The sequence below is a fragment of the Falco punctatus genome (assembly GCF_963210335.1).
Source record: "Falco punctatus genome assembly, chromosome: 8".
In the NCBI taxonomy this organism is placed as follows: domain Eukaryota; kingdom Metazoa; phylum Chordata; class Aves; order Falconiformes; family Falconidae; genus Falco; species Falco punctatus.
Window position 1 is genome coordinate 23,991,688 of NC_137588.1, and position 13,239 is coordinate 24,004,926.

At 39.4% G+C, this 13,239-nt stretch overlaps 1 protein-coding gene across 3 annotated transcripts in view; it reads left to right on the top strand.

The window, feature by feature from the left end:
- Positions 1 to 1,227: 1,227 nt before the first annotated feature.
- The window catches only part of KCNH7 (potassium voltage-gated channel subfamily H member 7), a 232,842-nt gene continuing 220,830 nt past the window's right edge, over positions 1,228 to 13,239 (top strand). For all 3 annotated transcript variants that reach the window (XM_080399102.1, XM_080399103.1, XM_080399104.1), the window contains exons 1-2: positions 1,228 to 1,336; positions 3,374 to 3,604. In XM_080399102.1, coding sequence (XP_080255228.1) covers positions 1,261 to 1,336; positions 3,374 to 3,604 — 307 coding nt within the window. In that variant the 5' untranslated portion in view covers positions 1,228 to 1,260. The remainder of the gene's footprint in view (positions 1,337 to 3,373; positions 3,605 to 13,239) is intronic.

The window sequence follows — 13,239 nt, forward strand, 5'->3', positions numbered from 1 at the left end:
GGCCCGACCGCGGGCGGCGGCACCTCCGTGCGCGCCGGCGGGGCGGCTTCAGCACCGCGGCCAGCTCCGAGCGGGCGGCCCCGGCCCCGAGCGGCGGGGCGGAGCCGGCCCGGGGACGCGGCTCCTGCGGCGGGGCGGCCTCGGTGCTCGCCGGTGTCCCCCCCCGGCCGGGCGAGGGCGGCCTCTGCCCGCTGCCGCTGGCATCCCCGCGCCCCCTCCCGGCCCCCGGGCGGAGGCTCGCACCTGCTCGGCACACGGGGAGCAGCGCCCGGCACCGGGGGGAACCCCCTTCCCCGGCGGGAGGGGTGCGTGGGGCGGGGGAAGTCCTCGCAGGGCCACGCTGCGGGAGGAGGGGGCGATCCCTTCCGTCGGGGCGGGGAAGGATGCCGAGGGCTCCGGTGGTCCCTTCCCCGCCCATCGCTCAAAATCGCCCCCGCTCGCGCCTCCCCCCGCCGGACGGGGCGTGTACAAAACTGCCTCCCTCCCCCGGCCTCGCAGCGCTGGGGCTCCCCGGCGGGCCGCGCTCGGGGGCCGCGCAAGGGCCGGCGGTGCCGGGAGGACGGAGGAGCGGGGACGGCCGGAGGTGGCGGGGCCCCCCCGCCGGCAGCGCCCTGGCTGCCGGCTGCCCCCCTGTAGCCGCAGCGCGGGGGATGTGGCACGTCGCGGTGCCGCCGGGGTGTAGCTCGTTCCTGATGCCGCTGCTTGTCGCCGAGTTTTGAAGAGATTTATTGGCTGGCTCCTGCTAAGCCACGCTTGAGTAATCCGAGCTGCCGCGCGCCGTGGTGAAGCCCGGAGGGGGGAACGTCACTCCCTCTGCCAGCGGAGCAACATTAGTCTTCCAGCCCTCTAACCATCACTACAGCGTCGGAAACTGCCGGGTCACAGCCATTTGCTTTGGAAAATTGGCGATGTTTGGTGGTAGAGATCGATTACCCTTGTAATCTTCCCCCCACCACCTCCTCCTGCTTACCCCACCCCTACCCACCCCAGACAATAGCATCCGAGCTCCTCCAGGAAAAAAAAAAAAAATAGAAAAGAAAGCAAGGAAAGAAAGAAAGAAAAAGAAAGAAACTGGGGGATGGATCTGACTCCGCTAGGAAAAGCGTGTGTCTAGAAGTGGTGCTAATGGGAAGAGATTTCCGAGCTCCAGAGGACGATGATTTGTCACAAAGGGTAGCGGGCTCGGTGCTTTGGGCTGGAGCCGTGTAGGAGATCCTTGGAGAAGTCATTGTGCACAGCAAACCGAAGACCTGTACAAACATGCCTGTTCGCAGAGGTCATGTGGCACCACAAAATACATTTTTGGGTACAATCATACGAAAATTTGAAGGGCAAAGTAAGTTCTCTCTTTCTCTCTATTTTGCTACAGTAGTTTGATTCTGCTTGTGACTAAATGGACAGCAGCTCCAGACTATTTTAAGTTTGTAGCTTGGAAAGAAAACCCCAGAGGTAAGGAGGGGATCCCTGGCAGGAGTAACATTGGGTTTCATCTAGAATACAGATTACCGACTTGAATTGTTGGGGTTTTTTTCCCCCACTATTTCAAGAGATAGTTTTTATCTTTGACTGTATCCGTGTTGTATAGCTATAGAAGTTATATCTCTTACCTTCTGAATTGGTGAGATGGCAGTGTGCGATCTTGCTGCCTGTGCATGTCTAAAAAATAAGCTAGATTTATTATTATTATTATTACTGTTACAATTGTTACTGTTATTATTAATTTTAATTGTCTTTTCAAAATAAAGCAGAACTGTTCAGAGGAAACAGATTTAGAGGCAACAGATAATATGCAGAGGAGTTATTAAAGGGAAAATACTCTCTTACCTTGTTGTCATGACTGCATTTTAACATAGCTGTCAAATATTTCTGCTATGTTTGTGAAAGCCTAAAATATCTATCAAACCAGTGCAAATGCATCCTCAGGGAGAGTCTGTGAGATCTTTTCCAATGCAGCAGTTTACTACCTGTCGAGGAGGCTGAAGCTGAAGTGTTTTTCTGGCCGGAACACAGGTTTGCTGTTAACACTAAGAAGGAACACTTGATGCTTAAAATGAATTTCATTTAGAAACAGTAGTTTTGATATATGTACATTTATTTAAATATTTAGCATAGTTTTAGTATCAGTTGGGTGCAAACGCTTACAGCTAATTCCCTTTGATATACTTCCTTGCACTTAAGCCCATGTTTAATATTTATAATATTTGAGGGGGGAAAAATAAAGACGGTATTTGTAGTCCTAATTTATCTAAATGCTGAGTCAGTGTTGCTACTCAAGTAAAGTTTTTGTGCAGTAAAGTGTATATATTTTGAAGAGGATAAAGCAGTATCTACTAAATAAGCAAGCAATAGTTAAAGTTCAGCATGATTGAAAGACAGTAGAAAAAGCAAGAATGAAATCTATATTTTTCTCTCCAAATATTTCACTGTGTTCAAAGACAGGGTATATTTAAAATTTTTAAGACTTGTACTGCAAACTTGGTGTCATGTAAAAAGTCTTTTATAAAGTAAGGGACATCCTAGTGTGATTAAGTAAGCAGAAATTCATGTTATTAACAGTAAATGTATCAAAGCTGCACATTTATAATTACAATACCAATAGTTTGTTATAGTGATAAACAGAAATAAATGAAGTAACAGTTGAAAACTTTTGAACCTTTCTGTCAGGTGAGCATTTGGGAAAGGATGATGGGACTGAAGCACAGAATGTCAGTGCACTGCACAAAATGCTTCCATCATAGTCTTTAGTTTTCATGTACCTTTATGGTCCTTTTTTTTTTTTTTTTTTCTTTTTCCCCTAAGGAATATTTTCCTTTATAAAAGTAACTTTTAAAACAATCACAGAGGGGAAAAAATTATCATGTTCTATGTTCTTTTCTAGATACTGTTGTTGAAATACTGACTATAAACTTGCTGTCATTCACCTCAATGAAAATCCCTACAGATAGACTGGGCTGGTTGGACCATATCCCAGGATACTGTTCACTTGTGTAGAGCCCCCAGTTTCCCCCCCAAACAAGCTACTAACTTTTCAAGGACTTTCCTGGAGTTACGGCTGATGGGTTGGCACTCATCACCTGGGCTCCAGTGAAGCTAAAAAAGACAAAAATTTTAAGTCAAAAGGAGTTTTGCAGAAGACTTGCATAATCTGGGGTTTTTTATCCTTAAAACAAGTATCATAATCTTTAATGTATTCTAAATTGATTGAAGTTTCTTTAAAAGCTATGAATCAAATTAGCTGCATTAAATGACTGAAAAATCTCTGCATTTCAGGCATCCCAGTGAAAAGAAGGGCTGTTTAGCATCCATCCATGCAATCGTCACTTTATGAAATGTTGAAAGAGTACTAAAAAATGCATCACTTTCTTTATTGCAGATAAAAAATTCATCATTGCTAATGCTAGAGTGCAGAATTGTGCTATCATCTACTGCAATGATGGGTTCTGTGAGATGACTGGGTTCTCCAGGCCAGATGTCATGCAGAAACCTTGCACCTGTGACTTTCTTCATGGGCCAGAGACCAAAAGACATCATATTGCCCAAATCGCTCAAGCGCTGCTGGGATCAGAGGAGAGGAAAGTTGAAGTCACCTATTATCACAAAGACGGTAAAGTCTGATTTTATTTTCAAGACTTTTTGTTTGTCTGGTTATCAGTTGATTGGTAAAGGAAGTGTGTAGCATCTGCTTGGCCAGACCCTTTGCTGGAGTAATATTGTAATTTTACTGAAGTCCAGTGAAGTACACTTATGTATACCAGTAGGGGAATCTGCTCTGAAAGAAGTGGGTGTATAGAGTATATCACTGTATGCTGACTCTAACAGCTGAATGAAGCTAGCACTGTGTTTGCAACTGTTGGAACAAAAGTTCCCCTCTCCGCTGGTTCAATCTCCTAAAGTAAACACTCCTACAACAATGAACAGATAACACAAGCACAGGGGGGTCATCCTGTGAATGTGATTTTTTTTGAACTGTTTCATCTCACAGGACATAGGAATGGTGTATCATTTTCAGGGGCTTAACTCTGCCTGCCTCACACAATTGGAACCATGCCTTGACTTAAATACAGTATTTTCCTGGAAAAAGTACAACAAAATTAAATGTAGCAAAAATTGGCCTGTCATGAAGAAAGCATTAGCTTGTAAAGAAAGGGAGGAGTCTTTTTCAGAGATGAGGTATTGTGAAGTTGGAGCACCTGCAACTGAGCCACAGAGGTTGTTTTAGAATTATGTTGTCAGAGTAAAAATTTTGGCATGGCAAAGCTATGAAGAGTTTCCCTGTTATTCGCTGAAAACTCAATATATGAAGAACGGCTAAATCTGCTATGCTGATGCATTTTTCCTGTTCAGAGCATAAAATGAATAAATGACTGTATTTGCAGATTAAAAAATGCATACCAAGAAAACTAAATATGATACATTCTAGCAAAAAACCTAAATATGATACATTATAGTTATATGTAGAGATATGGGTTTGTGGTTTTATTTTTTAATTACCCAGGGTTATTTACAGAAACATCTGTCTTTCAGACAAATCCAAGTAATGGGTAAGTGTGGTGTACCTTATTCTCTCTCTTGCTGTGTAGACTCTTGGGAGAAGGAAAAGGAAATTCGTATTCAAATGCTGAGCTTAAATTAGTTCTGGAAGTGCCAGTGCGGTGTTTGCATCAATTTTAGAATCACATGCAATGGATGCTCTTGAATTTTAAAGTCACAGAGTTAAATCCTGTTCTCAATAATTCTGTTGTTATCTCAGGGAGACTTAAGTAATATTATTTTTAGCTGAGGCTGGTATAATTCAGATAGGACTCGGGCCAACCATTCTACCCACGCTACCAATATTTAAGCATGTTCTTAGCACATTCTCAGTAGAGTTCTTTATTTTTAGATCTGGTTCAGTGGTCTGGAGCAGGTTTTGGTCAAGATTGTTGTTGTAGCTGTGCCTCAAACATAGATTTCTCAGAATACCTGACACCGTGTGTCTTTTGCACATCTAGCCTGTGTTTGGCGTGTGTTAAAAATAATATTGCAAAAGGAGAATGTCATTGCTAACTTTCACAGCCATCAGCCTGGAGCACTGTTTTGAGATCTGGGTTTTTAAAAGTGTTTCAGTCTCCCGAGACATTACGAGGGAGGGAAAGGTGCTTATCTAAAGTATTGCTGATCTGTCAATTGCCTTAAGGATATATTTTTTCCAAAATGCTGAATTCTGGCATCATGCAACACACCATAATCTGTTTGAGGCAAGCCAAAGTAAAACTCTCCATAAAAATTGCCATATATTTTGAAAATAGTTTTGAATTTTGAAGTGCATTATAAATGAGAGTTATGGATTATTCAGTGTAAACAACCTTATGCATAAGGGTTCTCAGTAACTTCACTTCTGTGAACAGTTTCTTTAAATTACTAGACCATATGTTTGAAGGTTAAGGAATTTCAAAAGCTACAGACAACAGTTCTAGAGAAATCTGGGTTGAATTCCTCAGAATTATACTGGTCAAAATGTAAATAGGATTTACCATGTGCACTGATATGAACTACTAAACTTAAAAAAATACAGATGAATTATTTTGAATTGTAAATATAATTTAAAATATCCTGTCACTGATTACAGGCAAAAATTGACAAAATATGAGATAGGTCTGACACTCAAATATGTAAATGTCTGTCAGTTTGATCATTTGTATATGCAGACTTTTTTGTTTCTTTCCATATAATATTCAATTCCTTTACAAAATTTGATTAAAACATCTGTTTAAGTGGCATCATAAAATTGAAACTACCAATATGATGGATATAACAAATGTCAGCAAACATATTCTATAGTTATTCTAAATTACTAAAAACAAATATTACACTTTTCATCTTCACTTCTTCACTTAGGCCACTTTTCAAAATTGCAAATTTGTTTTTGCAATATAGAGAAGAGCATATATATATACACCATATATAACATACTCTGCATATAAGAACAATATACAGAGTGGTGATACCTAACAAGGACTTCCACCAGGTTCTGAAAAAAAATGAATTTAAAGAATTTTCAAAAAATCTGAGAGTTTAGTGCCTGGTTAGTGGCTTATTTTTTACTGTGTGCTGTGGGTAAATATGAGAATATTTTCAGTCAATACAGTACAGTTAGAAATGTAACTTTCTGCATGTGAGTAACCCAAGTTACTAGAATGAACTATCCGTTGCTTAAAAATATGATTTCACAATACGTTTCATAGCTACTCATTGTATAATATTAAACATAATATTAAGCATATGGAGGAGGAAGACAGCTTAAAAACATGTGAATTGCTTGAGGTTCCACTGACAGAAGTTTCTGAGGACCATTTGTAAATAAAACCTTACTCCACATCATGCTATCATTTACTCTACATAAGGCACTGATTATATTAAAAATTTTAATATTTCAAAGTAAAGCAAATGTCAGTGGGATCATACATCCCCTCACTTATAAAGGTAATCTGTCATCAGATGTCCAGCAATGCAGATATCAGAAAGGGAATCACTCTATAACTAATGCTTTTTCTTTTTAATTCTAAATACCACCTCACACTTTTAAAATGTCACAGCCTTAAAGTTCAACTTAAAAGGAAAATCTTGTACTAGAAAAATGGTGTTGCATATGTACTAGGAATTAGGATTCTGATGTTCTCAACTGGTCTATAGTCTACTTTTCTAGATGAAAGTGCAAGATCCTGAGTTTTAAACATCTTGTTGATGCAAGACTGAATGCTGCTGTTTGTTCACTGCTTTAATCTTTAGGCCAGATTACACACTTGAAGAAAAGGGGGCAGAAGGATGGGAGATATTTTGTAGCAGGTTGATTTTCAGAAAATGGCAGTTGCTTGAATCTACACTTCCCTAAACACAGCAGACAGAAGATACACTGGTCAAAGGAGAACACAAATTCTATGTAGCATGGTTTTATAAACGTGTTATCTAGACTGGGCATGTTTTCCTTTTCATTGTGCCATGTGTGGATGGGGCGGGGCGGGGGCGGGGGGGGGGGGGGGGGGGGGGGGGGAATACTTGTGATAGCTTTGTGTAATTGTTTAGATGGCATGGAGGTGGGATGCCAGCATTACTTACACACCCAGCAGGTCTTGTCCCAACCACACCAGTGCCCTGTCTTCGCGGTTTTTAACATTCACAGCTAAAAGCCTTACTAGCTCCTCTTGCAGTATTTGTATCAGAATAAGATTAATATAGCCTACATTTGGTTTTAATTTCTTCTCACTCCTTTTTCCTTTTACAAGAGTATTTACACAATCCAGGCAAAGTTCTAGTCCTCTGGCCTGTTGTTAGTAGTGCCACAGTAGGCAATTACAGAGTTATCAAAAGAATAAATTACTATTGAGAAAAATGGTTAATGGGAACAGATGGATGCCAAAACTAAGGGTTTGTATTTAGAGGTTCCCATCACACAAGAAGCTCCACAAATGTCACTGGATGTACTCACGGGATTACACTCAGTCAACTTCTTTTTAAATGGAAATATGCCTTTTAAAAAAGAATGATAGACAATACAGAAATCAACAATACAGACAAATCACAAGAACTATTATTTTGAAACAGTTTTTTTTAAAGTCTTGCCCATTAGGCATTAACATCTGCTTAATTAAAAAATTACACTCTGATATTAAAGTAGCAGTATAGTATATTCCTTGCTATCTCACAACTTCATTTTCACAAATCATATATCTATTATGATCATTATTATAGTTGAAGGTAAGATATTGTTTATAGAGAAGATAAATTCTTATTTTAATAAAATTATTTGTGGTGAAAATGTTTGACAGCTCTTCTTCTGAGGACTCCATTTTGCAGTTTAAGCTATTATTGCATAAATCATTCTTGACAGATGTAAAATATTGCTTGAGGTGGTAAAGCTGTAAAGCTTTTGACATAAAAAGTATAATTATTTTGGGATTGAGAATGGATATGTGATAATCTGAAAGGATTGTATCACACTGAATGTTTTTTTACTTCTTTACGCTTTGTGGACAACAATGGGCTACAGAGTATACCTGTTAAAGGGAGATAAGGCGATCATTTAAGCTTGCACTGTATACATCGGATATTTTTTAGAGATAAGAAGCACTACAGAAGAGTATAGGTTTGAGTAAAAATAAGATTAAGCAATTATTTGCAGAGTTTTTACAAGCCTCACAAATTACTTGTCACTTACCCAGTTTGAGAAATGTAATTTGCCACAATTCTTTCCAAATTAAACATATTTGTGTTTTCAAAACAAACTAAGATTCCAAAATAATATTTTAAGGCCCTTTAAGCTCTTTTTTGAGGATAAGAAAATAAAAAAAATGTGTAAACATACGTAAAACTACTGACAAAATAAAGTGAAAATGCTATTAGATGTTCTTAAATAGAAAGATCAGGGTGTCATTTAGAAGGTCAGCACCTAGACTTCTGTCAGCATAGGCATTTTATCACCTGTTTGTGTTCTGTAAATGCTGTGAACCTACCAATCAGTTAACAATACAGCTGAAAAGAAAGACCCTTGCATGTGTGTCAGGTGCCCTTAGATTAGGTCTAATGTGAGGGTCAGCAAGTACAGTCTTGACTGTAGATTCAGTGCCTTTACCAGAGCTGGTGAGAAATGTCAATTAATCAAGTCACTCTCTAATACCCTGATACCGTAGGAGGTTTTGGTGTAAGAATACTATCTGACTGCATTTTGGCAAAGCAAGTGTTACCCCCCCACCAAAAAGCTGTCCAAGCCCTCTGTCTTAACGCAAACTTCTTTCAAACATCCTTATAAAAATCAACTTTGATCAACTCCAGAATGTGACTGAAGGTGTTGAGCTATTGGAAATGGATGACTGTTTCTTATGCCTGTAGTGTCGTGGTTTTACCTTAGCTTTTAACACTTGACCGAAGAGACAAGACCGTTCCTCGTCCCAATCAGTATTGCTCTTTTTGCAATAGGGAGCACTATCAGCAGCGAGCTGACACCTCAATGGTAAGAATATCTCATTTAGCCATCCCTGCTTAGTTATGGCTCCTGTGCCTGCCTAGAGCCATGGGTCACTTATGCACGCTTCACATGGGATACCTAATAATTATTATAAAGCTGTTCTCAGATATACTAAGTGTGCTTATTTATGGGCCAGTTTCAACAATATTTTTCAGTTCCTTGGCTTTCCAATGTATTCTTTTTTCTTCTCAGGTTAAGATGAATTTATTTTCAATAAGAAGAGGGCTTTCATAGAAGGTAATTTTTTTCCCATTCGCATATTCCTGCTAATGAGAGACAGTGTCTGAATAAAAAGGAACACCAATTAAATTGCCTTTAAAGTTATTCTCTTTGTCAGTGTTTAAGGTCCAAAAGGTATGATTAGATATGTCTAATTTCAACAAACAATGAAGAATACAACTGCTATTATTATAGCTGCTGCATCTTTAACAGAAAAAAAACCAAAACACCAACTTACTCAGTTTGGAAAAATCCCTTCTGACAGTTTTAAGTTCCTCCATGGCACAAATAAAAATACCTGCAGGCTAGGAGGAGTCTTTCATTTCAGTAGTGTCCAGAGGGAACTTTTCTGCCATTGGACTCTCACAGTACAGTTTTACAGCAGGATTCAGAAATTCACAGGGTCAACTTACACTAAGCAAGGGACCCAAATTTCCCTTGTGACAGCTACAAAAAATCAATGACTACTGACTTTCAAAAAGAGTCCCACAGGGGTATGAAAGGTGTCACATTCTGGTGTCAAATGGGACTAGAAGTTTACAGTACAATACACCTGCTCAAAATTGAAGTTTTCTAAGCTGTTTAGAATGATAACATCATAGAATCATTTAGGTTGGAAAAGACCTTTAAGATCATCAAGTCCAACCGTTAACTCAGGACTGCCAAGTCCATTGCTAAACCATGTCCCTAAAGCACCACATCTACATGTGTTTTAAATGCCTCCAGGGATTCCACCACCTCCCTGTGCAGCCTATTCCAATGCTTGACCATCCTTTCAGTGAAGAAATTTTTCCTAATATCCAATCTAAACCTCCCCTGGCACAACTTGAGGACGTTTCCTCTTGTTCTGCTGCTAGTTATCTGTGAGAAGAGACCTGCCTCCACGCACGTACAACCTCCTTTCAGGCAGTTGTAGAGAGCAATAAGGTTCCCCTCTGAGTCTCCTCTTCTCCAGACTAAACCACCCCAGTTCCCTCAGCCACCTCTGATAAAACTTGTGCTCCAGACCCTTCACCAGTTTTGTTGCCCTTCTCTGGACATGCACCAGCACCTCAATGTCCCTCTTGAGGTGAGGGGCACAAAACTGACCACAATATTCAAGCTGCAGCCTCACCAGTGCCGAGCAGAGTTTCATCTTTTAATTAGGCATTGCCTGACAAAGTTTTTTTATCTGTTTTGAATATGTTCCTTACAGTTTTAGTGAAAGCTATTTTGGTTTTGGGTTATGAGACAAAAAGAACAGAAGCTGTTAGTCTATTTTTTGGTATGATTTCACATGATATTATTGTGTCCTCTTTCCATCTGCAGCGTGCATCCTTTCTAATGTTACAATCTGATAAGGGAGTTATTCCATACTCCTAATATGTGTTATTGATTTGTTCGTTCTTTTCTCCACCTAACTGGCCCGTATTTCAAGAGGAGATGCAGAGAGGAAATCAGACATCATACCTTGCAATAGACATGGGGGAAGAGCAACTGCTTTTCTAATAGCAGCCTTAGGCTTATTTGCTGTTATACAAACTTCAGAACATGGCACTGTGAATAGTCCCGATGTGGACACTGGTGCTGTTCCCTCCGGTTTCAAGCAATGGAAGACAATAGTGGTATGCATCAGATTTGATCTGAGTGGTTTCATGTCCAGTTTTAAAGGGTTCCCTACATATTTAACTTAGTGTATGACTCAGTCTATGTGCTAGACAGTCCATATTCTTCTCAGCTTCCCAGCTAAGTATGGAAAAAGCTTAATCAAGCAGTATAGGATTCAGAGCAAGACCAAGCTGACTATGGAAATTGCTAACTGACTGTGGAAACCATTCTATCTCAAAAGCAATCAGAACTGTAGCTGTGAACCTAGATCTAGGCAGAGCAGATGCATGACAATGACAGTGGGGTATCTTGGCTCTATAGTTACAGCTGGTTTCACGCAGTCTGCATCTCTGAAAGTTCATCTCAGAGGTGAGAGGTATTGATGTTATAATTTTGTATACCTTGAACCTTTTAGTCTAGTATACTGTTTTTGTTTTAAGGAAATAACATTCACATTTGAATTATTTCTTAGAAATTAAATTAAAATTTCATTTGGAAAGCAGAATTACAGCCATAACTAGTCACAAAATGCTTTTTGACCTCCAGCATTTCCATAGATACGCCATTTTAAGCTGCCCCACCAGCTTTCTGGTACAGTATAGCATTTTAGTTTCTATTTTTCTTAATTCTTTAATTCTGTAATCACAGTGAAATCTCATGAGTAAAGATCACCATAAAGGATACCAAAATTCAATCTGAAATACAAAGTAAATAGTATACAGGGAAGGCCCTGTTGTCTTTTTCTGTTTCATTACCAGACTAGTTATACATTTAATTTTACCTAGTTTTGATAATGCCCTTGATTATAGCACTGAAGTGTTATCCACAAAAGAATATATTCCAGCTTCATTCTTAACAAAGATCATCACAACCTAAAGGTGGTGTTTAAATGTAAACATTAGTAACTAATTAATTGCTATAGTTGTGTAGAAATGTCCAGAAGAAAGGTTAGGCCAGAAATCACAGCTGCCCTCAGTACTTCCTTACCTGCTGAAATTTTTTACTTTCCTGTCCTTGTTCCTCCATAGTACCACAATCAATTAAAATCCTTTCTTTTACATGTTGCTATGACCTCATTTAATTCACTGATTTGCCACATGAGACTGCAGTGGAAACCAGAAAGTTTTGCCTAAATGTTCTATTCAGTTCAGAGAAACACAGCAAGAGTTTACTTCAAATACCGGGAAATCAGGATTTATCACAATACCCAAATATACTGATCTTGACAGTATCAACTTATGAAATGTTGGCATTTTTAGAGCAAATGCATGGGACTATATAGTAAATGATTGTTTCTGCTCCCAGAAACACTCTTAAAGGCCTGAGAGCAAGATATCAATACCTACAGACGCAGGACTTGGCTTGTGCACCCACAGTTTTCACAGAATTAAACTGCAAAGTTTAATTTTTGCAGCACTAACAATCCTGATCTTTAGGTATTAGAGCACTGCTGGTAGAGGCATATTATGCCATTGCTAACTAGTATTAGCTGGATCTGAGATACTACATACAAAGACAGCAAGTTATAAAAGAAACATGCAAAACGCAGACAAAACCTTCCTCCATTTTAATCCACAGGGGACACAGAGATGACTTCAGAACAAGATGAGATATCTATCAGATTTTTTGCCTTTGTATTATACCTAGGCTGCTTGAAAAGCAGCTAATCATCATGTAAATACATTTCATCACTAACACACATGTTCTAAAGCAGTTATTCCCAGCTGTTCTCAGACTTTGGCATCTGTGCCCTTTTGCGATTGTTTCTTAGAGCATTCTCTGCTAATTTTCATTCAAATCAATGCAAGTGTATCTCTGAAAATAGCTTGCAAATTTCCTTCTTTCAAAACTCATTCGTGCCAATCTGCTTTACTCCCTCCTTTCTGGAAAAAATGCCAGATAATCTCATTAGTATTTTGCATGTTTATGGCTGTTGTTCAAGAAAGCATTTCTTTTTATACTTTCAAAAAAACATGAAACTCGGTAGTCCATATATCCTATTGTCATGGTATTTAAGGTAAAATACTGCTGCAGTTCTGTCTGCTTGCTTGGAAAATGGCTTTCAATTCACAAATGGAAAAAAGAAAGAAAATCTGAAGTCTATGTAATTTTAAATAATGGTAATAAAAGAAAGGAAAATGGGTTCCTTTTATTTTCCCCATGATAAGTGCCCAGCATTATTTTTGCATGATAGAATGTACCAGGAATCAATTTAACACCGAAGTCCAACAGCAGAAAAGTCAGCACTTCCCAAAAGGACTATTTCTGGAGTCATGGACAACATACCTTATTATTCAAGAGAATAACAGCCTTGAAGTACAAAACCAGGTACCTATAAATCAATATCTGAGCCTTTTCTGTGGCTTAATGGAGCAGCTCATGAACTGGTGTGAAAGACAGCCTATGTGTAATGTCAGTCCTGAGCCGGTCCA